Here is a 23,659-nt window from a genome sequence, read left to right as displayed (position 1 = left end):
TGGTCTGACTACAGAAACTTCCTCCATCAATCATTAACCATGTGAGCTCCCTGCCCACACGGGACATTGACCTGGGGTCAGGCATGGCCCCACCCTCATGTCTCAGTGCGTTGTGTCCCATCACAGGGTTTGCATGGGGAAAGCCATGCTAGTGCCCCAGTGTGTGAGTGCTATGGGATGCTTGGCATCACCTCTGCAATCCCCAGCTCACTTTGGTATAACTGCTGGTGCTGAGAAATCAAGCATGGATCCCACCTGCAGCCTACGCTTCCTGGCATGGCTTTTGGCAGATCTCATGTTCTCATCCTTCTGGATCCCATGTTCGGCCCTGAGCTGCTATGGCTCACACCCTCCTGCACAGCCTCTCTCTGCCTGCAGAGAACCAGCTGTGGCTGCCGGAAGCAACAGGAAATGTGAGGAGCCAGATAAGCACTGTGGGGCTGCAGATCAGGGAGCTGAAACTTGGTCCTCTCCCTCCCCATGTCGCTGTTGCCCAGCCCTGTGCCATCCTCACCCAGACTCCATCTCCTTCAGGCAGCAAACTCACATGGAGGTGCACAGGCATCCACGGGGCCAGGAGCAGCCATGGGTGTGCAGAGCAACCTGGTACCTCCAGGAGAATTAAGGGTGCTTCTCAGAGCACCCCCCCACACACACCTCCCTGCTCCCAACCAGGCACTGCCCAGCTGTGTGTTGATTCTGCTCTGGAAGCCTCCGAACTATTCCAGAGGAGCAGCAAGCAGCAGCCTGGGCTGACCTGCATGGATTAGGGAGGCTGCAGGGAGTAAATCACGTAAATCCAGATTAGGTTTAAGCAGGTGCTACGCAAAGGAGATGCAAGGGGAGTGAGCTTGTGGCGTGAGTGGGGGGACAGAGCGCGGGGCCACGCCGGGCCGCTGGGTTTGCAGGTGCCCACAGCACAGCGCAGAGCATGTTCCACCTCTTCTCACACTGCTGGACCTGGCTGCAGGCCGTGCAGGAGCCCTTCAGGTAAATCCATGCTGCGTTCAGCTGCGGGACACCGGGGTGCTGCACCAGGGCTCCCCAATATGCAGGGCACCAGGGCTCCCCAAAGGGACACGGCGCCATGGAGCTGGGTTTAATGCCCTTGGGAGGAGCACTGCAGGTGGGTGATGTTTGCAGTGTGGGGGTTTATGGCCCCATCCCAGCCGTTTCAGTGTGGTGCTGCAATGCTGGAGGTGGAGCTCACTGCCCACGCAGGCTCTTGTTTGTGTTTAAGGTGAAAATGACTCATGTTGTTGACATGTAAACCAAAGAGGAAATGCTCAGATGGAGTGTGTTACTGCAGACCAAACATGGCTGTTGAGGAGCAGGAAAAATCTCTTGGGTCAGGGCAGAAGCTGATACAAAGTCCCTGCTGCCTCTGGTTTAGCTACAATGCGGAAAAGCTCGAAGAAAAATCATTAACTGCACCCATATAAGTAACAATGTTTTTGCCCTGTGTGTACCGTTGCCCAGCCCCATATGACAGGAAACAGTTACTGTTAAAGTGCCGGGATGCTCCAGGTGCTGGTAGCTTTGACCTCACCCTCTCCCCAGCCATCATCCTGCCACTCTCCCGGCCAAAATAAAGCTGTTCCCTCGTCCAGAGGCCCCAGAGCTGGCAGCCAGCATTATGGCTGAGGACGGTGGCTCAGATGGAGTCCTGATGCTCGGTACTTGGTGTTGCCCACAGGAAGGTGACCCTGCTCGTCTTGGGGCTGGACAACTCAGGGAAGAGCTCCGTCATCATGGACATCATGAGAGGTGGGGAGGATGGCCTTCTGCAGGGAGGGTCCCACGAGGAACGTGGTGCTTGCTTGTGCCTGGTGTGCTTGTGGGCTGCAGCACGTGATGCTATGCCCGGGATCCCAGCAGCAATGCCCTCTCGGCTGGGTTGTGCCAGTCATGGTCCACGAAGTAAAGAAATCAGGTTGCTGCTCTGGGGAACAGAGTGCTGGCTGTGCCTTGGGGATCCCACAAGTCAGAAGGGGGACGCGGCCAGGGAGCGGGATGTATGCACGAAAGGGATGCTCTCACACTGCATCCCTCTCCCCACACACAGCTCTGGCCAGTGAGGTGCTGCCTGCAGCACAGCCCGGCCAGACCCGCCTGCGGGTGAACAGGTTTGAGGTGACGCTGGTGGAGCTGCCCGGAGCTCAGCGCTGCCGCAATGCCTGGCGCAGCCACTATGGTGCAGCCGATGGGCTGCTCTTCGTGTTGGACTCCAGTGACCTGGCGCGGATGGAGGAGGCCCGCAAGGCTCTGAGTCGCATCCTGAGTCACCCCGATGTCTCTGGAAAGCCCCTCTTGCTGTAAGGCTGTAGTGTTTGGGGTTGTGGGGGGAGTGGGAACCCCAGCAGCGATGGGGAGCATGTAGTGAGATGGCTCCAGGACTGACTACCTTTCCCTGTGCTCCAGCCTGGCCAACAAGCAGGACGTAGCAGCTGCCCTGCTGCCTTGTGAACTGATCGAGCGCCTGGCGCTGCAGCGGCTGGTCAATGAGAACCGCTCGCCCTGCCGCATTGTGAGTGCAGGGCTGCCCCAAGCCCACTTCCCCTGTGTGCGCATCCAGGGGTTGTGAGGGGGCTGACTGAGCCCTGCCACCTCCAGGAGCCATGTGCAGCCGTGGGCCCGGCCCGCAGCACACTGCAAGGACTGCGCTGGCTCCTGCATGCTGCTGCTGAGCACTCCCTGCAGCTCCCCACTGCCTGCTCCCCATCACCTGACCCTGGACCTGGAGCAGCCCACGTCCGCCCACATGCACGCAGGTGGGTGTGCAGCTCCATGGGTGCCATTCTCCTATCTGCATGGGGCTCATTCTAACCCCAGCTATGCTCTCGCCCCACCAGGGACCCCCTGGCCCAAAGGGAAGATGAATCGTGCAGTGCAGAGAAGATAAAGGAGTTCCAGCCCACCCACCGCCTTCTCCCCCCCAGTCTCCAGGTGAGACTCCCCCAGCCGCAGCAGGGAGCAGAAGATGGAGGAGCTCCCATCACCTCTCCCCTTGTTCCCCCTGTCCAGAAGGTGAGCGCAAAAGGCCCCGGGAAGAGGAAGAAGAAGGTGAAGGTGAGGAAGAAGGGCACAGGGCAACTGAGCCCAGCTGAAGAACCAGAGGGAGGAGCAGCAGGAGGGGCTGATGTCCGAGGCAGCACTGCTGGGGGGCTGATGGCCAACAATAGGGTCGGGCAGGAGGAGCCTGTGCCTGCTGGGATGGCTGCCCCCCACTCAGGTGAGAGGAGGCTGTGGGAGCTTCTGGCACCACCCATGCAGGCACCTCGGGATCCCCAGAGCCACCCCAAGAGGGGCTGTGGGGACCCAGACGTGGTGCTGTGCTGGACCAGCAGTCCCTGGGATCTTCCTTAGCTCTGCTTGCAGGTCAGCTGAGCTCAGAGCAGGTGGCATCAGTCTGGATGGGAATGAGGAGAGACATGCCTGATGCACAGAGGTGATGGAGGGCTGCAGACCTGCCAGCAGCAGTCCTCCCAGCTGGGTTGGTGACACAGGCACCCTTGCCCAAAGGTGATGCCTGAAGTTTTGTATTTCTCTATCCAGCACAGGGCATGAAGAAGAAAAAGAAGAAAAAAATCAAGAATAAAATCAAATCGCAGGAGCCTGTGGTGGAGCAGCAGCAGGAGGAGGTCTCAAGTACCTTTGGTTGGTATTTCCCAGGTTTGGCTTTGCCCAGGAGCATCGAGGGGTCCCATTCTGTTGGCAGCAGGGTCTGAGCTGCTTGGAAGCACTCGGGCATATAATGCCTGGTGAGGGGGCACAGGTACAGGCAGGGCAAAGTGCTGGGGAGGTGGGTGCTGTGTCTGCTGCCTTTGGGTAGGATGCAGCCTGGGAGCCCAAGTGCACAGTGCCAGGCTCAGCCCCTGGGTTAGTGCCTGCTTCCCTTCCTCCCCCAGACCTGTACCGCCGGGCGATGCTGGCTCTGAAGATGCGGCAGGAGCAGAGAAAGCAGCCATGTGCCATCGCCCCCTGAGCAGGACAGGAGAGTCCCAGGGCATGCGTGGTCCTGCAGCTTGTGCAGGGCTCCCGGGCTGTTTGGCCAGAGCTGGCAGTCCTGGGGCAGGAACAGCAGCACTGTTGTCCTCTGCGTGACTTGAAAATCAGGATCTGCAGGAGCCAGAAGTCCCGTTGTAAAAAGCCTCTTTGGCAGCCAGGTTGCAAACAGCCTGAAAAGGAAACAGACGGCACTTTCTGACCCTGTGTTAATATTCTATGTAAGACTTGCCCTGAACCCTGCTGAGTCTGTAGAAGAGAGAGGAAGCTCGAAGCAAATATCCCATGGGAAAAGCCCATTTCTTGAACTGACATAAACCCTGTTGAAGCTGTGTTCATGGGTCAAGGGCTAACTCGGCCACTCATCCAGCCCCTGCCTGCTGCCTGGACACGTTGAGCTTCCAGCTGGTGAGGTCAGGTGGGCAGAGCCATACCCAGCTCCAGCCTGAGCCAGGGCACAGAGCAGCATCTGCATCCCAACACAACCATCTGCATCTAACACAACCCATCCATAGTTACCGATTCATGGGCACTGCCTATCCCATACAGGGCAAGAAAAAACAGTAAACCCTCAGCTGGGCTAAAAAAGGGGAAAGAACAACTCTGGCTACTCTGCCTTGCTGGTGTGCTGTGAAATTATTAGATTCGATTGCCAGTGCCTATAGAGATGAATTGCAGCAGGTTAGGCCCAGTCTGTGCTTGCAGCCCTCGCAGTAACCCTGTCCCTCTGCCCGGCCGGGCTCTCGGGAGACGATGGCCGGGGGTCGGGAGGGCCGGCAGCTCCCCCTGCTGCCCCGGGTGTGCAGGGAAATAAAGCAATAAATGCAGTACAACCCTCTTCTGTTCTCTCCTTCTCTCTGTTTTTCTTCCTTCTTATTTTTTTTTTCCTTTTTTCTTTTTCTTTTTTTTTTTTCTTCTCCCACCTTCTGTATGAAGATTTGCAGCTTTTTGAAAGAGAAAGAAATCCTCTACTGCTGCCGTGTGTACCAGAATTAGGACAGTGAAAAGAGGGCAAAGACAAAACTGGCCCAGCTGGTGTCACTGGGCAGCTACCTGAAACGTCCCACGGGAGCCAGCTGGAAGTAGCGTGCTGGGCTGACCCAAGGCACGTGTGCAATGAGGGATGGCAGGGTGCTGGCACAAGCTGCCCAGTGGCTGTGCCTCCAAGCTGATGGACTGCAAGGAGCATTTGGACAATTGATTGTAGGGTTTGCATTTTGGGAGCTATCTGTGTGGAGATGGGTAGCGACAGCTCGGATGTATTCCAGAATCAGTGTGTCAGTGGCTGCAGAGCACAGTCCAGCAGACAATTCTGACCTGTGCTAACCGAGGATATAACTTTTCTCTTCTTTAGAAGTTAGCCACCAAGTAATGGGCTGAACTGCTCCAGCAGCAAGTGAGAAGCAGCTGCTGTAACAGGAGTGTGCAGCGAGGCATGCAGAAAGGTACACAGAGCTTTTTGCATCGTTCTCCTCCTCCTTTTCAAGTCACAGCCCCTGACCAGCTGAATAAATGTCAAAGGGAGGGATCCTCTGGAAGGTGTGCTCAGTGGCACTGCCTGCTGAAAGGCAAAGGAGCAGAGACTGCCCTTGTCTGAGCTTTGCAACAATTGGTGATGGTTTGTACCATGCCAGGAGATGATGAGATGTTTAAGTGAGCGCCTGCGGGGAAGGCAACACTGAGAGTTGATTTGTCCCACGGGTGTGGATAGGGCAGGAGGCCCTCCCACGTCAGGGAGATGTGTGGGAATCTCTCCTGCTGTACATCTGCAATGGCATTTTATAAATAAAAACTTAATTGTGTAGTTTTTCCCCCAGGTGAGCCTTTCCAGGGGTATACAAACAGAACAGCACACAAAGTGGTCTCAGCATCGCTTCCACCTTTCACATCCAGAGGCCTTCCTTAACTCCAAGTGACAGAAGAATGAACCAAGAAGATGATTTGTGAGAAAACCTCCCACTCATTCTGGAGCCTGTTTCACTGTTGCAAAGACGAGCAAGTGTGACTGATTGTAGCTAATGAGTTCTTTGTCAGGTCAGTGTCAGGGATCTCATCTCACAGGCTGCCTGCAGGTGCTGCTTGTTCCCACCAGCACTCTTTTAATGCTCAGCATATGGCCAGCCATGGCTTGTAGGGTATGCACAGAGAGAGGACAAGCACGAGGATTTCCCTGGGGATGGAGGCTAGGAGCTGGTGGGTGGTGGAGACCCTGCCTATATGGCTGCCTTCCTCCTGAGCTGGACTGAAGGTCAAAAATAAGAATATAACTTAAAAGAGAAAATCCTTTAGGGCAACTATGCTGATGAAGATTTGACCAGCCCCTATATGATGGCTTTTCTGGTTTTGCTTGGCTTAGTAATTCCCTGGGATATGGCTACAAGTATCACAAACACAGGTAAGGCATGTGGCTTTTCCTCAAGATGTTCTGTGGAAGAAAGTGATTTGCTATGTGCATACACCTAAATGCACACAAGTGAGGTGAATGGATGTGAAATGTCAGAATGGGTGTTTGGGTGGATAAAAGCCCAGAGTAGGAGTGGTTTAGGGCTTGAGAAGTTGTATGTGAAGTAAACCTCCTCCCACTTGGAGTTCCTGCCCTCTGACTGCCAGGTGGGCTGGGTGCCAGCCTGCTGTTCTGGCTGCCTCTGGCTCAGTCATAAAAAGGAACTGCGGGGAAATGCTACTTTCCTTTTCTCTTTCTATCCCTTCCTTTCCCTTGAGTGAGCCTACCAGGGCCTGTTCCTGTGAGCTCATTCTGAATCCTGAGCTGAGACTCATCAATTTGAGCCCATCAATCCCCTCCATGGTTCGCAATGGCTGTGGGTGGTGCTGTGACGAACAGCCTTACACAGTGCCATGCCAGAGCTTCTGCTGCTGGTTGTACATCCTCTGTTGTGTTACGTTAAAAATGAGAGTTAGCTTGTTTACTGTCATGTACTCTGCAGCATTGTTAGGGACGAAAACAGATTTAATTAGATGAGAGTAACTCCCTGAGCTTCCCCTGATTGCTATGAAAGGGGCTATTAAATCTTTACAGGGAAAGGGAAGATAACGAGGACTGGAAATCCAGAAAATATGGAAACTTTCTGTTTCTAAGTTAAACGAGCCTTGTTGGAGACGTTACTGCTGGCAGGAGGAGGAAGCAGACAATCAAATTTATTTAATGGGTGTATTTGTTTTGAGGCACGAGGGAGTGTGCAAGAGCCCGAGATGCACAGATTGGTTACATCACGCACCAAATAGACTCCATGGTTTTTCCTCTAATAAAAAGCTTTTCTTGCCTTTTTTCTTCCAACAAAGGAAATTCTGCTAACTAAAACTCGTAGTCATTCTACTTCATAAATTATCACTGTAAGTCACTGAGTGTTTGAATATGTTATTTCAGTCTAAGAGGAAAGTGTCTCTTGAGGAAGCCTATCCATGTATTAAAGGGCTTTAGCTATAGGATACTGCTGGATATGAGATCAAGAGCTAATTCATTAACCAAAGTTCTTCATTTTAGTCTTCTGCAGCAACCAGGGCTCACGTTTTGTCTGTGGAAGAACTTACACCTTATGAAACTGCATTTATATTTCAGCACAGATGGATCCGTGCCAGCGGCTTGCTAAACCCCTGTCCTACACCTGATGACGTAGATAATTCTTGCTGCCCCAACTGTGCTCTAAGGCTTTCCAGCCCATCTTCTGTGTGCAGCACAGCTGAGGTTTTGGGGCTGATTTTTTTTGCAGGCCTTCAGTGTTTTCATTTGTTTACTTTGCCAGGCTTCATAGTTTGCAAGACACTACTGCTGCACAGGCTTGCAGCTACCAGCACCTGAACTCTGTGTTCTGGCAGGGAAAGCTGCTGGTGGAGTGATGAATTGATTTGAAATGGACTTTGAGAGAAGGGAGGGGGAGGAAAAAATGCGTGTGTAGATCTCCTTGCTCAACTGACACTGCAGCATGTAACTGCTGCTGAGTCAACTCAGTACAGCAGACTGAACTGGCTGCTTCCTTCCCCTTTTCCAGGAAGGCTGCAGAAAGCCCAGCCCATGGCAGCCCTGCTCCCCAAAGCACTCCCTGCCACTCTCCAGGTGAACTTTTCATGATGTCTTTCCCGGATGGGAGAGGACCTCAATAGGTCTCAGGGCAGAAAGAATGGCTTTGAGAGCCGGCAGGTGCTGTGGCGGTTGGCCACAAAATAGCCTGCAGGCTATCCCAGCGTTAAAGGTTAATTTGCATCAACAGCCATCAGGAGGTGGGATGGGCTTTGCAGAGAAGCTGAGCAGTGCATCTCCACTGGCTTCGTGCTCCACGGGTATAAAATCCGTACCGCAGTCTGGACGTGTGAGGAACCCATGGCTCCTTTCCCGAAGGCGGCTCATCCCCTGCACGGCCGCGCGGTGGCAGAAGAAGCAAAGGACGTTTGCAAAGAAACGAGCACCGGGAGCAGCAAGGAGGGCCGGCCGCCCCTCGGAGGGTGCGAGGGCAGCGTGCTTAAACGGGAACCCCTTCGGACAGGGCCCGCCGGGTGGCACGGGCTGCCGGCACGGGCGCTGCATCCCGCAGGCAGCTTCATGACGTGGGAAAGCCTGGCGGGATGTTTTGCTTCCTCTGTGTGGGGACGGCCGCGCTGAGACAGCAGTTTCACTGGTCCCAAAGGCATCGCTTGATGTGCTCAGCACCCACTGCAGGCACATTGGGGTGCAACAACCTCTGTTTTCTGTTGGCACAGCCCGGCCTGGAGCCCACCGTGTGGTACGGCTCTGTGGGGCGGTGGGAGCCCTCCATGTGGAGCAGCAGGAGGGAGCTTCAGAGCTGCTTAGGTGTTACATTAAGGTGTTTAACAATTCCCATTCGTTATTTACAGTGTTGTGTGCTTGTTTTTTTTTTCTTTTAATCAGCCTCGCATTGTTTTCTTGTTTCCTTTGTTGTGGTTGTGCTTTTGTGTGGAAGGTAACAGCGCAGCTGCACCCGGGGTAATGGAAAGGTGCCTCCAGGAGCTGCTGCTGCTGCTAAGTGTAAAAACTCCCCCAGTTTGTGCTTAGTGAAAACGGGACTGCTTTGTAGCTCGAGTCAAACCAGCAGGGTGGTGTTGTTGCTTTTAAAACGCTCGGTGAAAAAGCGGCGTGTTTTCTCGGTCTGGGGACGCTCGTAGGGGCAACGCGCCGGGCTGCGCTCTGCCTGTGGAGAAACGCTTCGGCCCCGGGGGCGGCACGGCCACCGCACTGCGCAGCGCTGGGGCCGGGCGGCACCGCCTGCTCGCGGGGTCCCGTGAGGAACACCGAGGGTCCCTCACCGCCGTTCCCGGTCGTGAGTTGGGGAAGCGCTCCGGTCCGAGCGCCCGGGCTCGTGTAGTGCCGGGCGCCGGGCTGCGAACCGGCGTTAGGACCGAACGAGGGTAGGCCGGGGGGTTCCCTCCCCAGGCCGCGCCGCGGGCCCCGCACTACTACAGCTCCCAGGCTGCCCCGGGCGCGGCGGGCCCGCCTCTCGGGCAAACGCGCGGAGCGGAGGCGCGGGGGAAGTGCCCGCCAACCGAGCCGCGCCGAGGCGAGCGGCCCGCAGCGCCGGGAGCCGTGCCCCGAGAGCCGGCCGGCCGGCGGCGCCCCGCGGCGGGCATGGTGCGCGGCCGGCGGGACAGCCTGGGGGCCGCGGCGAGGCGGGCGATGCGGCGGTGAGGGCGGCGGGGCCGGGCGCTGCCGCGATGCTCCGCCGCAGCCTGAGCCGCCTGGTGAGTGCGGGGCCGGGGCCGGGCGGGGGGAGGTCGGCGTCTCCGCGTGTTTGGGTCGCGCTTCCCGAGGGGCTCCGGCCGCCGTGCTGCTGGGCGGCCCTCGTCCTCCTGGAGCCTCCCCTTCGGGCGCTGCTGGCGCTGCGGGGCTCCAAAAGGCGCTGGCTTTGCTGCAAAAGCAGGAACCTTTTCTTCCTTAGGATTTTTTTTTTTTAGTAAACGCCTCCTCCCCCTCCATCTCCCAATATCAGTAATTAAAAAGTTAATACGGAGGGATTTCCCCGTCACAGGACGCACACACCAGCCCCGTGCAGCCTGCAGCAGGATGGAAGTACCCAGCGGCTGTCAGCACGCTCAGCACTGCTCTTCCCAGTGCTTCTTGTCCCCACGTAACACATTAAAAACCTCCCCAGTGCCACATAAGCTACTTCGGAGATTTCCCTGTGACCTCATTGCTTGGACTGGACTCTGTAATTACTCACTTTTTCCTGTTCCGCAGCAAGTGTAAAACCAGGGCTTTTGCATCATTTCAAAAGCCTCTGTGTGCTCAGCAGTGCTGCTGATTGCGCAGCGGAGTTGCTGGGGTTCAAATGGCAGCAGTGTGCTATGGGTGCTCCGTGTGCCCCCGTTGGCCCCGGGGCGATGTGCTCTGCCTTCAGCTGCTGTGAGGGCGGAACTGCTGGAAAAAATGGTTTTTGTTGCTGTGTTAACTTCTGTTTTTGAGCGAGCTGTTTATGCCGGACTTTCGGCATAAGGAACTCTCCCTGTTTGTAAGTTGCGCTAGGAGCGAAGGTGGTTCATTCTGTTGTTTTTGTGCTTTTAGGTTGCCTTTCTGTTGGAGCCTTTGGCTTGGCCTTGCAGCAGGTGCAGCAACTGTGACTGGTTTGATGGCCCCAGGCACGAATGTAGCAGATGGAGTTGCAGTGCCCCCAGTTACTGAGGTTCAGCCCTGCCTGGTGCTGCATGTTTCCTACTGCTCCCTTGTTGAAGGCTTGCAATGCACATCAGGAGGTGGTTGGAGTACAGAGCACTGGAGTTCTGTTAAAAACTGATTTTAGTTGGCTGCTTTGTGTAAGCTGGGGAACTGCTGAGACAATTGTGGGGCCCATGGGTGCCATCCGTGGTTGGCTCCATCATCCTCATGCTAAAAGGAATAGGAGCCTTCTGCTGTGCCTTTGGGGCAGCAGTTGCTGAGTGTTTCTCCCAGCTCTGTGTGCTCCCTGCTTGCTATCAGCATGGCACAGGTTGCCCAGCCCATGCTGGGGTAGATAGCAGCTCCTGCTGCTGCTGCACATCACCCTGGGGCAGCTCGGAGCCATGGGTCTGCCCTCAGCCCCCTGGCTGTATTGGCAGCACAGGGCTTTGAGGTGCTTGTGCTGTGGCACTGCAGGAAACTCACTGCAGTGGTTGAAGGCTGGAGACTGTCTTGTGCTGAGGTCCCCGCAAGGCTGCTCTGACAAATGGTGCTGCTGCTTCACCGCCTGGCCTCTGCCAGAGGCTCAGAAATGCCAGACTGTTTTCAGGTGCATTTCACAGGACGCAGGCTTGTGCTCGCTGCAGGAACAAATGGGCTCTGAGCTTCAGTTTACACCAGTGAGATCCCTGCTGCTGAAATGAGCATTGTGCCGGGATCGCTGTGGGGAGGCAGGATTGGATTGCCACGGTTAATCCACTTTAAGGAGATACTGTCAACTTGAAATATAACTTCAATTCTCTTTTGGAAGCGGATTTTGGTATTGGGGTTTTATTTTTAGCCTCACGCTGTTTGCATCCCTTTTGTGGAAAGGCTGCAGCAGCATTCAGAATGCCTATGGTGAGAGGTTGGGGTCTGCGCTCCATGAGCAGCTGTAGCTCCCTCCAGCGTGCCTGGAGGTTTGCAGGGCAGGTCCTCATGTTGTGGATTGGAGATAACGTGCTTTTTTCCCGTAATTACCTTTCTGGGTGCTTTGGAAGTGTCCATGCAGCCATACCTTGGGGCCAAGGCTGTGAGACAGCGGCTGTGGCTGGCAGGCAGGGATCTGGATTGCATCTGCTAGCAGCTCAGCCAGTACAGCAGGGTGAGCGCAGGTTCAGGCTTTGTAAGAACCAATGAACTGACAAAGAGAAGTTACTCACAGCCCTGCTGTTTTCTGGCTTTTGCCTGTTTGCTTTTATTTAAAGCTGCATCCCTTGTGTGGTGACGCTAGCAAGCACTGGGTGCTGGTGAGCTGTTTGATCTCGCAGCATTGACTTGAAGTTGGGGAATATGGCACCTCTTCAGTGGGTTTGTGTTGCTTCTGCCTTGGCCAAATCAGTTCTGTGATGCCAGTGTCTTCCTGCAGGTCTGCCTTGGTGATGATGTCTCACCTGCTTCCTCCTCAGCTTCACTGCTGGCAGTGCCACATGGATGCCAATAGTCCACAGGTCAGGAAGGCAGCCTGTCCCCTGCATGTCCCTTGTGCAGTGCCCTGGGCTCAGCTGCTTGGTGTCTTTGTGGGCAGTAACCAGAGCAGACTAGGTTGGCATTGTGCAGCCTTTGTAGCAGGCTGCTACTTGTAATTTGTGTGCCTAGTGCTGCTTTAACTTGGAGGTTTTCCATCTGGGGCTCATTTTATTTAATTACAAAACTGTACGTGTACTGCCACAAAGTGGGGTGACAAAGGACAGGCGTGCAGAAGCTGGTTCCTGTATTACCTGTGGCTGCCAGCCAGTGACCCAAGCAGTCTGGCAGTGCCTCACTGCCTGCTCTCTGTTCTCCAGGGTGTGCTTTGCTTGCTGCTTGTGTTAAGCCTGTGACAGGGGAGGGCTTTTTCCCTTGTGCAAATGATTGCAAATTTGCTTTCAGAATCCCTTCCTGGAGCACCCAGGTGCTGGGTGCTGTCCCTGCAGATGGAAGGTCCCATGTATACAAGCAGTGCCTGGCAAGAGGTTTGCTTTGGGCAAGGTGGTTGTACAATGCCCCTTTGTGCTTTGAAGATCATCTTACATGATTTGCCCCAAAACCTCATTCAGAGGAAGACTGTTGTTGCAAGGTTTGGGTGGGGGCAGCCTGGGTGCATTCCTGCTGCCCTGTCCCACCAACCCAATGCTCTGACGCTCCCTCCACCTTCCCCAGGGCGTGAATCTTTGTGATCAGAGCATTTTGACCCCTTGTGTCATCTAAGCCATAGCTGCCTGGCCCCCCTGTCCTCTGGGGAGGAGCAAAGACAGAAGAAAGGCCTGGAAAAGGCGTGTGTTGACTCAAGAGGTGTGTGCCGGAGGTTGGCAGGCCGATCAGATCCTGCCTGAGTAGCCTGGGGCTCCTGCAGCAGGGGGGAAGGGGCAGGGGCAGGTGGTGGGTGCTTTTCCCTGCCCTCCTGGGGCTGGTCTAATCTGATACTCCACAGGAAAGCTATCCTCCACAGAGATGCACCCCAACAGCAGAAAGAAAAATGAAATTCCCCATGCAATGTGGTGGACCACGAGGAGGTGAGGAGGACAGGGACCACAACAGCAAGATGTCCATGCCTGGCTGGGCAGAGTGCAGGAGCAAGATCTGCACGGGAGTGTGTGCGGTGCAGGGTGCTCATTTACACTCATCGCTAGTTTTTGCAGCAAATGTGTTCCATATCCCAAAATAGACAGTATTACACATCTGTTATTTTCTTTCATGCTTGCTTTTAAATTTTTTTCTTAAACAGTGTGAAGCAAACATTAGTGTGATTGCCGTTCCAATTCTCATAAGGAGCATAGGTGGGAGGAGGAAGTCTCAAGAACCACTTCTTCCCCAGTCCAGCCACGCTAGCACATTGAGAGCGAGGCTGCGTGTCAAACACCTTGTGCCTGACTGCCAGCTTGAGCATTTTGCTCTCCTTAAAGTGACAAAAAATCTGTGGGCAGCACAGGCTGGGTGTGGGCACGCAGCGCTGCGGGGTGTCCGTGACTCCGGGTGGCTGTTCTGCTCGGCTGAATCTCATGCTTCAAGAGAGCATGGATTTAAATGAAGCGACTTTAACTTCTCATGAATAAAAGCATTGTTGCTGGATTTTGTTTTGTAGAGCGTCCTTAGCGTGATAACGCTGTTTGCCACACTCAGAGCAAGTTCTGCTGATAGCAGCTGCAGCACAGACCGTGTTTTACCACAGACTCCGAAGTTTCAAATCAGGAAGCCAGAAATAAAGAACAAGAGCAGCGGGGCAGGTGCAGAGCAGCCTGTTGCACGCAGGACGGTGTGGTACTGGGCTCTTGCCTGTTTGTTTTGCCGTGGTGCGGATCCCATGTTTGATCAAGGAGTGATTCTCCCTTTTCCTGACAGCTGGCTATGATACGTTTTGCTGTGGTATCTGCTGTCCCGTGATGCAAAGTGGGACTTTGTTCCCTAAGGAAGGGTGCTAGGAATGTGCTTGTGAATACCTGGGGAGCAGCCCTAGGTGGCCCTGGGCTTCCTCAGAGTGCATGAGCTGCAAGCAGCCTCCTTGCCCCAAGAGCACTGTGGGTTTTGGTCTGTGCCTGCCAGCTCCAACCTGCTTCCTCAAAGAGCTGAATCCCTTATCAAAGCCCATACCCTGAAAAAAAACTGTTTCTCAAACTTGTGTAACCGTTTTTCTTTAAAGTTGCAGAACATTCTCCTACCTGGAGCTTTTTTTCCCCAGAAATAGCTCAACCGTTTGGCTAAAAATAAATAAAATCAAACAAAAACCCAGCCTCGGACAAATGAAACATTTGTGTGTGCAGCTCAAGTTTGGAGAGGTTTGAAACTGCTGCAAGGAGGGGCTGGAAAGCACCGGTCGGACGTTAAAGCAATTCTGCCAATTAAATCCTCTGTGTTTAGAAACTTTTCCTCTGAGAATTAGATAAGTGCAGGGGTTGCATTTTGTTCTTCGCTTGAAACCCTTTCTGACTCCAGTTGTTATTTTGCTGAGAATAATGATGATCTGCTGCATTGTACAGGCACTGTTTAGAGCGTAGCTTCTCGCTGAATTGCAACTGCAAGCGTGGCGATTTGCTTTTAACAGTGGAAACTATAAAAGCAAACAGGCCCTCTATTAATAGTAGGGTTTTTGAACTTGTCTGTAATGTAATCCTGTTGCCCTTGGTTTATGTGCTTTCTTTTTGGTTAAAGCTGCTGCTTGCTGTCTGTAACTGTTTGTATCCTCTCTGCTGGGGACGTTTTTGAAATGGTTGTCTTGAGGAAAAGCAAAGCTTGCTGAGAAGATAATCGGAGTCTCAACCAGAAGAAATTGAGTGCGGAATTGCTGTGAGCATCCTTCTGCCCAAGGGTCTCACCTGCTGAGGCCCAGGGATGAGAGCAGCCTGCCTTTGGCTGTTTGTTCCTTGGTGCTGATGGACTGCATGCAGTTGGAAGACTTTATCCCTGTGCAGAGGGGAGGAAGTGCTCGGGGCGTGTTGTCTAGGAAGGGCAGATTTGTGTCTTCCAAGAAATTTGGAGTTGGGGTGATGGATTGTGTTCTTAAGCAACTTGTTTTTCCCAGGAAATGTCATTTCAGGGGATTTTCCAAGGGAGTTTCTGTATTTTAATTGTGTTTAGGGAGTGGGTGCCAATGCTGGGAGCTCTCCCTGTGCCCATCTCCATGCTTGGCAGTTCCTTTCGTGGCCCTCTGCTGGAAAGTGCCCACCGCAGTCCCCACTGAACCCTGCTGCAGGGCTGGCAGTAGTTGCCAGTGTGCTGGCACAGCTCGTGCTTGGAAAATACCTTATGTGAAACCTTGGACTGGAAGCTGCTTCTCCTGGTACATCATGTCAGAAGTATTTCCGTGCTAGCTGAGGTCCGCTGCTGGGAAGCACAGGCTGGTTTTTGACTGGCAGGTTTTGCCAGTGCTGTGGCTCATTGAGAGCACGTACGTTTTGGACTTGATCTGCTTGTTCTCTGCCCAGCCAGTGGACTTGGATCTGGACATCTGGGCATTGATCTCTGCAAATGATTAAATATCATCTCAGGTAAGCTGGGAGAGCTGCAACCTCTGCTCTGCTCTTATCTCTGATGAGTAGACTGTCTTCTTTGTGCCCCTGTTCTAATAGCCAAGAGATAGTAGGGCTGTGAGCACCCCAGCCTTGAGGTTGTGCCCACTGGGGCCGAGGGTTACTGCTGGGGCCTTTCACATCATTGCACTTGTGTCAGTAGTGAGCTCTGTGTGAGCCGTGCGTTGGTGGGACGGGCCTGTTCAGCTGCATCTAAACCATGAGAACAATGTGCCTATCAGGGGGTGTGTTCTGCTGCTGGTTCACAGTTGGTAATCATAAGCCACGTCTGGTAATAATGATATCATAGAACCATTTAGGTTGGAAAAGACCTATGAGCTCACCAGGTCTAACCAACACTTACCACTACAGGTCTGCACCCAAATCGCGCCCCGGAGTACCACTCTTGCCCACCTCCATGAAGAAATTCTTCCTGATATCCACTCTCGGTACCTCCCCATGCTACTTGAGGCTTTTTCCTTGTATCCTATCAGTTGTTACCGCAGGAAAGTGATTGGCAACATCTTAGCAGGTCCTTACAGAGGCCTCCCATCAGGCTGAGCAGCCCCAGTTCTCTTAGCTGTACCTCATGACTCTTATTTTCCAGTCTCATCACCAGCTTTGTTGCTCTTCATTGAACCCTTCAGCAACATAAAATCCTTTTTATAGTGAGAGGCCCAAACTGAGCACAGTGCTTGAGTTTGGGCCTCACTGAGGAGCACTGCCAGTGACCACCTACGCCATTCACAGCGATACTCCATGATATCCTCTCTGTTTCAGTTTTACTTTCCTGTGGTTGTTCGCACGCTACCTCCTGGATGGCATTACTAATACAGTGCAGGCCAGCTGCTCTTTGTAACCACTGCACTGCAGTTTACTGAATTATTTTGGCTTTCCTGGCATCTGACCACCAGGTTATTCACTGGCTGGAATCAAAGAATACTGGATCTAGTTAGCTAGTACTTTATTTTTTGCAGTACGTGTGGCTCCAGGATGTGTGTGGATCTGTTTTGTGGATTGCAGTCACCCATTTGTGGTTATAAAGTGATGCTTTCCCTGCAGTGCTGATCTGCCTGGCCCTGGTGCAGTGCCTGAATTTCTCCATGCTGCGTGAGGCTGACGCCTGCTGCAGCTGCAGGAAGGTGCTTTGCTTGTGTTTTGTTGCTTTTTGGTTTGCACGGGACAGGTTATCTTGACCTACAGCACCTTTCCTCCTGCTGAGTGATGGGAGGACGTGGTGAAAGTGGTGCTCAGCCTGTCCATGTGGTGCAAGCCTTGGATGCTGCCTTTACCCTTTTGCTTCCATGGAATCCAGTGGCATGCAGATGTCTGGGAACAGCTTTTGTAGAAACAAGAGGGGGATAAAAGACATCACTTACAGCATTTCTTCTGTGTTTTCATCCTTTTGGAGCATGGTTAGTGTTGTGGCAGATAGGTTCTGCAGATTTCAGACCTCACCTTCAGGGCTGCCAACACCACCAGAGTGTGGCCAGAAAGTTGTCTGGAAATTTTGCTTGAAGATGCTTTGTCACAAATGGAAGGGAGAAACATCAATATGCATTTAAAATCTCCTTTCATAGACTGTCCTGGATGTGAAGTTGCTGCAATAGCAATACATCTGCTTTCAAAATGTTCTGTACTCTCTTGCTTTGTTGTATCTTGTCTTGCATTTCCCCCCCCCCCGCTTTCCCCAGTGCTGTTGCTCACCACTTCGTGCTGTGAGGCAGTGAAGGTAGGCTGGGGGAGCTGGCCCTACACAACAGCAGCTGCCACCTTCTTTGCCATGCTTGTGTATGGCTGATTCCTGCCAAGAACCAACAGACTATAAATGGCTTTTTAGCTCGTTATGCAGTAACTGATGTGTGAATTGAAGTAACTTTGGATGTCTTTTTTGGGCACCTATTCTATGTCATTGACTACAGTCTTTTTTTTTTTTCCCAAAACTTTGGTCATTTTGAGGTAGAATTTCAACTGAAGCTGATTTACTGTAAAACTGTGCCCACCCTTGACATTCAGCTGTAATTGATAGCATTTGTAGTCAGAGACATTTGTTCTGCTCTCTTTAATGGAAGGTTAATGCGCTTATCTTTGCCATGGCTGTTTGTAAAGGGCTTTTTGTTTTTCTCCTGCAGCTGAAGTCAAGGCTGAGCACCTGGGAGGCTGTCCTGGTGGGGCATCTGGGGAGCAAATCAGGCTCAGTTTTTTTCTTATTTTGCTCACAACATCAACAAGATTCCAGTTCTGCCTCTTCTGTAGCCTTGAATGAGCAGTGCTTTGTTGGAGGCTTTTAGCTCAGCTGGATTTAAGTGGAGGGCTCCTTGGTGTGTCCCTCGTCTTGCTGTCGTAGGGCTGCATCTGGAGGGGTTGGTGATTTCTGCTGTGTGTCTTGAAAGAGTTGGTGAGCAGTTGTCTTATCTGGCCTTGTCTTCCAGCATGCTGCGTACCAGCTCTAAGATTCTGTGAGGCATTTGCAAAGTGGAAGACAGGCAGTGCCCGCTGAATAGATACAATTTGTTTGAAATACTGTGGGAGACGCAGATCCGCTTAACAGGAGCACTCTGTTTTCCTTGCACAGCGCAGGATATGTGAAAGCTGAGTAAGATGTGCAACAGGCAAGACAAGATGATTTAGAGCATTTCTTAGCTCTTGTGATCCAGGCTATTTTCAGCGGTAATAAAAATTAAGTGCTGCTAGCGTATGGTGAAGCCGTGTACTGCTTGTTGCCTCAGTTTCAATTGGCTTAAGGGAGGGAAAGAAATCTCACTGCCAGGAAATTAAATGAGGGAAATACAATCCACTTCATGAGCAGCTCTGCCATCTTTGATGATGATTCCTATGTAATTCCTCTCCTCCCCGGGGCTGGAACAAAGCACGGCCGTGGGGCTGGGTGGTGATGTAACGTCCTGCGGGGCCGGGCGGCCGGGCTGTGTGTCTGGACTGCATCAGCCTCAGCTGCAGCACTGCTTTCCTGGCTCAGAGTTCTGCACGCTGGGTTTGTTCTCTCTCAGTTGAAGGGAGTTACTTTTTTTTTTTCCTTTTTTCCTTTTCTTTTTTTTCCCCCTCTCCCCCTTCCTCTCAGCTCACCTTTTCTATGAATGCTTGCTCAGCGAGGGCGTGTTTGTTGGCCCAACTAATTTTGTGGAGCTCCTCGTTTTCAGCCCTTTTTGCTGGGCTGCTTCTTCCAAATGAAGTTGAATGGATGGAAGTGGGACTTTTCACTTAACAGATACCATTCCGGTAAGTGCAGGGTGGGAAGATTGAACATGCAGGGAGAGGAAGTCGTGCATGTGAAGAAGCTTGTCCTGATAGCAGTGAGGACAGAAACACCCTTCTTCCTTTCCCTGTCTATGGAAAAAGGCTTTCGGGTCGGGCAGGATGGGAACGGCTGGGCTGCGTGTGCTGTGAGTCACCAGGACCACATCCCAGCCAGGATGCTGCCCAGTTCTCCTGCACACAGCAATACAACTCGCACCACGTTTACTTCCATGGCTGTGACACTGAAATGCCTTGTGCACCAGCATCCCAGCAGGCAGCCTGGCTCGGTCCTCTGCTCCAGGAGGCTTAAGTTCCCACGGATGAGCTGATCTCCCCCTGCCTCAAACCACTGACGTGCAGCTGGCTGTGCTCAGCCCGTGGGCTGTCGGATCCCGGCGCTGCGGGTGGATAATGTGTGCTGCGCTGGATTGACTGTGCTGCTCTGCTACCCAGCCTGATGGGAACAGGAGCCAAAAGGATTTCCTGAGGATAAACAATTACAGGCCACGTGTTGAGGGTTTCTTTCTTGCCGGGCTAATTGCTCTGCTCCCAGTAGCTGGTCTAGCCGCATGTGCAGCCCAGAGCGTAAATCTGGTTGCTGGAGTGACCCGGAGGAGGAAAATACCACGGATGGGGTCTGGGGCACCTGAAGCTGCTTCTGCCTGGGAGCAAGGGCTGAACCAGGTGATATCTCTGTCTCTTCCCCCGTTGGTATTACTTCTGTGTAAATGTTTCACTGCAGAGCAGCAGGGGCAGGGTTGGAAAACAACAGTGTTAACTTGTTGCGAAGAGGAAAAACTTAACTGGAAGAAGCAGGGCAGACAGGCAGGGTCCCAGCAGCTGGGGCTGAGCACCAGGGGCTGCTCTCCTGCAGTCAGAGCTGGGACAGGTATGGGTGGCTGGAGGAGCACGGGGTCACAGAAATGTCACCAAGCAGAGAAGCGTACCATGTCATTTGGATTTTAGTTGTTGTTTCTATAACTGAAGAACCGAGGCTTTCAAAGGACCGGAAAGCAACTAGAAAACCAGCAAATTATAGCTGCTTGGACTGCCGCAAGCACTGACAGTTGCAAACTTGAGCTTTTTTGTTTTTATTTTTACCCAGTTTGCTCTTTCCCTAATTTTTTGCCAGTGCAAATCGCTGCCTGTGAGCTGGAGAGCTCTCTGCCTTTCCAAAATAGCTGCCCGCAAGCAGACGTGTGTGCACAGCGTGAGCTGGGAGGGGAGGGGGAGAGGTCTGGAGGAGGGAAGACCTTGCTGTATTTTCTTTGTGACCGCTGTAAAAGCGTTTGGGCTCTTGTTCCAAATCCTTCTTCTGTTCTCAGCTCTGGAGTGTTCCTGTGATACTGAATTGGAGATGCCGGCCGCATGCTGGTTGAACTTTATTTTGGGCTGCCAAAAAAAAAAAAAAAAAAAATGCTGCTGCAATGTGAAGGAGGGTTTTGTAACCCTGGCTCCTGCAGGGCAGAGGGAAGAGCTGAGATCCTGAAAACTTCCAGTGGGCAGCGGTTGGGCTTGAACAGTAGCAGCATACTTTCCATAAAATAGCAGCAATTGAGTAAGGTTTTCCCAGTTGGTAGCTGCTGGCTTTGGTCTGTTAGGCATTCTGCATCACAGCTGATCCTAACTTTCTGCAAATTGCTGCTGAGCTGAAGCTGTAATTACGGACGATGTGGCCTATGTGTTGGGAAAGTGTGGTGCTATGTGATTTGTGGACAGGCAAAAAAGCACCCGAAAAGCTCTTAGGCTTGTTCATCGCCATAGTGCTTCATGTCCCTTGGGATGCACAACGCAGGAACGCGCCGAACGCCTCCTGCTCTGGTTAGAGCAGGCTTTTTCCATAGCTCAAACTACCAGTTTTGGAGCAAAAGGAAGTTAATTAAAGGGCTGAGAGTGACCCATGAAGCTGCTGGCCAAGGGGCAGGATGGCAGCTGGTGGCCGTGAGGCTGAGTAGGAGCATGGGCTGCACTGGGGTGCACAGGGAACCTCACTGGGATCTCCCCAGCTCTGCCAGAAGCCAAAGGCATCTCCTTCCTCTGCCACCAGCTGATCCCTTGTATCCCTGCCTGCTTCTGTCACCATCCTGGGGGACGTGAGATGACCATGCAGTCCCACATTTTCCAGCCCATGTTGGTGAGGGGGCAAGGTGGAGGCCCCTTAGCCAAGAGGATTGGGGCAGGCCTCCAGCCTCCTGCTGCTGTAACAGCACACGTGGCCAGGGCCTCTCATTAGGAGAACTAAGGGTCACTGCCTGTGTCTGGCTCCTCTCGCAGCAGATTAATCAAAGCCATAAGTGCTCTATTTCCAGGCTCTTTGGCACAGCTCGCTTCCTCACATGTGCTTAGCAGGGCCTGTGCCGGCAGAGCTGCCCCCAGTGATGCTCCTGGGGGTGGGCTGTGCTTCTGGCTCCAGGAAAGGGCTGGTTCCTGCAGGGAATTGATCTGGAAAAGAAGAAAGAACGCTTGGGTTTCCTCTCTCCACCCTTACATCTTTCAAGTAGCTCTTTCCCTTGCTCTCCACACCCTCCATTGCTTTCTGTGCTTTTATCACCAGCTTTATTTGCTAAATCAGCTTTTCCAGGAATCTCAGTTGGTTTGTGCTCTGCTCTTCCCAAGCCCATTGTTCCTGCTGAAGGTGACAGTGCCCTACCCATGGGTGCATGCAGAAAGGCCACATGTCCTTGGGACAGGAGACCTTCTGTTGCTGTGCTGTGCCTTGGCTTTCACTGAGAAAAGTGTAATTTGGGTAGGGGAAGCACTGCTGGGGACAAGGGATGAGGTTCAGATGTTGAGCCCCCTGCAGCGTGGTTATGTGCTGACCATGCTACACTCGCTCTTGGTGAAGAAGAGCTTTCTTCTATCATCTTGTCCTTCTGTGTCCTTTGCAGGTGCATGTTGCTTGGTGGTCACTGGGGTGGACCCCCTGAGCACGTGCTCAGAACCACTACTGTTACTGTTTTCTTAATTCCCATTTCTCACGTGTTTCAATGGCAACTTTCTGCCCTGCTCTGCTCCTGGCCACCCCTCCTGTACATGTGGCTGCCCAGCAGAAGTCACCTTGGTCCCAGTTCCTCTGGCTGCCCTGAGCTTTGCTCAGCTCCAGCTGTTTGTTGCCGGACCTATGGGTACTCAGAGCTGCAAATGCAGGGATATTCCCCTTAGGACAAGGCAGGTTATCAGCTCTCGCAGACACAGTTGAGAGTGCAGTTGATTCAGATCGATGGAGCTCGCTCTTTAGATCCGGAGATCTGCCTAGCATGTGGTCCGTGTGGGTAAGCATAGCCTTAGCTGCTAAATTATTAAGTGTTTTGTCAAAGCCTTGCTTGTACTCACACAGAAGTGACTCAGTGCGGAGAGTAATATAAAAATTGGCAAGAAGAATTTCAATTAAAAATATATTGGTTGGGTAACAGTGCTGAGCAGGCGGGGAGGTCGGCGCGCTCAGCTGCGGCTGCCTGGTAGTTTGAGGAGGCTGTGTGCAATTTGTGGGAGCTCTTTAGAGTTGTACACGTGTTGTTCTCCTTGGTTCTGAGGATAAATGAAACAGAACGGGCTGGTTTGGGAGCTGTTATTTTTGTTGGCTTTTTCTTCGTAAATCGTGTCGCCCTTCTCTACTACTGCTGTGATACGTGGAACAATGCAGGGGTGATTAGACTTTAAACTATTCATGAGATCTAAGCCGAGTAATGTGATTTAATCTTTCTTCTGCATATATTTAATATAAGCTGTGATTTCATTCAAACGGTTGAGCTTTGTACTTGTACAGTATCATTATCTCTGGGTTTAGTAGACGGCTTTTTTTAATGCCTGTGGTTTCTGTTAGATCTGTTTCTGTGAGTTATTTGTCTTTACTCTGTGGCTTGAAGATATCTTCAGCACACATGAAAGGAATTCCTTTTGATTAGCTTTTGGTTGATGTGCTTCTTGTAACCATACTAAATCAAATGTGTTTCTTTCCCCCCCCCTTCTGAAAACGAAGGCAGCACAGCTGCTGGGTTCCATAGCCCACTACTGCAGAGCACAAATTCTTGTGTTGAACTCGGTCTTCGCCATTAATTTTTACCCAGGCTTGCTAATTTTTACCCAGGTGACCACGTGTCAATCTGTTCCAGTGCAGGGTGCTGCAATAGTTTCCCTGAAATTTGGGAGAGCTGATGAAGGAGTGGGAGGTGCACATAAATGCTGTTGGTAATTAGCTGCCCGCACCTGGCCCGTGGCCATCAAGCTGTAGCTGTGCCCATCTCATCCCAAAGAAGTTGATAGCAGAGTGCTGAGCCTCAAGTGACCTTCATGGTTGTATTGATAGATGGGCTTTTAAAATTTGGGCAACGTAAGAAAATAGCTATCATCCCCGATGCCTCCTTTTCGGGGCTGAAGGTTTCAGATGGTCATCTGTTCTCTGCTAAGAAAAAAAGCCACTCTACAGTATGGGACAATTGGATTCTGCTAGGATATGTTGGAGTACTGCGTCCAGGCCTGAGGCTTCCAGCACGAGAAAGATGCAGAACTCATGGAACGAGCCCAGAGGAGGGCCACTAAGATGATCAGAGGGCTGCAGCACCTCTCCTGTGAGGAGAGGTTGAGGGAACCGGGCTTGTTTAGCTTGGAGAAGAGAAGGCTCCGGGGAGACCTCACTGTGGCCTTCCAACTTAAAGGGAGCGTATAAACAGGAGGGGGAGCGGCTGTTTATGTGGGTGGGTAGTGATAGGACAAGGGGGAATGGTTTTAAACTGAGGCAGGGGAGGTTTAGTTTAGG

General features: G+C 52.5%; 2 protein-coding genes across 16 annotated transcripts in view; both read left to right on the top strand.

Moving 5' to 3' along the window:
* Positions 1–124: 124 nt before the first annotated feature.
* On the top strand, positions 125–8,931 carry ARL13A (ADP ribosylation factor like GTPase 13A). Of its 5 annotated transcripts, XM_040700087.2 has the most exons (7): positions 125–990; positions 1,697–1,767; positions 2,066–2,315; positions 2,422–2,527; positions 2,614–2,771; positions 2,853–3,657; positions 3,909–8,931. In XM_040700087.2, exons 1-6 carry the CDS (start codon positions 932–934, stop codon positions 3,364–3,366), a joined length of 1,158 nt encoding a protein of 385 aa, XP_040556021.1. In that variant the 5' UTR covers positions 125–931; the 3' UTR covers positions 3,367–3,657; positions 3,909–8,931. The 5 variants fall into 5 exon arrangements, with proteins under 5 accessions (XP_040556021.1, XP_040556019.1, XP_040556020.1 ...); XM_040700085.1 differs by having other exon boundaries at positions 923–990; positions 1,697–2,315; XM_040700086.2 differs by lacking the exon at positions 125–990 and having other exon boundaries at positions 1,031–2,315; positions 2,853–2,946; positions 3,025–3,657.
* Positions 8,932–9,479: 548 nt separating this feature from the next.
* ATP11C (ATPase phospholipid transporting 11C) overlaps positions 9,480–23,659 on the top strand; it is a 50,550-nt gene continuing 36,370 nt past the window's right edge. For 5 of the 11 annotated variants that reach the window (XM_025149883.3, XM_025149886.3, XM_025149882.3 and 2 more), the window contains exons 1-3: positions 9,480–9,714; positions 10,535–10,575; positions 12,033–12,114. In XM_025149883.3, the coding sequence (XP_025005651.2) occupies positions 9,688–9,714; positions 10,535–10,575; positions 12,033–12,114 (150 nt within the window). In that variant the 5' untranslated portion in view covers positions 9,480–9,687. Of the gene's footprint in view, positions 9,715–10,534; positions 10,653–12,032; positions 12,115–18,576; positions 18,886–19,402; positions 19,588–22,106; positions 22,176–23,659 lie in introns of those variants that run through there. The other 6 variants (XM_004940688.4, XM_046941056.1, XM_420240.8 and 3 more) reach the window with 6 other exon arrangements.

The sequence above is a fragment of the Gallus gallus genome, chromosome 4 (assembly GCF_016699485.2).
Source record: "Gallus gallus isolate bGalGal1 chromosome 4, bGalGal1.mat.broiler.GRCg7b, whole genome shotgun sequence".
NCBI lineage: Eukaryota > Metazoa > Chordata > Aves > Galliformes > Phasianidae > Gallus > Gallus gallus.
This window is presented reverse-complemented; position numbering and strand designations above follow the sequence as displayed.

Bases quoted from the DNA above. Each gene is read 5' to 3' on its own strand.
- ARL13A (XM_040700085.1), top strand. From the start codon at position 1,777: ATGGCCTTCTGCAGGGAGGGTCCCACGAGGAACGTGGTGCTTGCTTGT. The intron at 2,528-2,613 runs GTGAGTGCAGGG...TGCCACCTCCAG, and splicing joins ACCGCTCGCCCTGCCGCATT to GAGCCATGTGCAGCCGTGGG. The intron at 2,772-2,852 runs GTGGGTGTGCAG...TCGCCCCACCAG, and splicing joins GTCCGCCCACATGCACGCAG to GGACCCCCTGGCCCAAAGGG.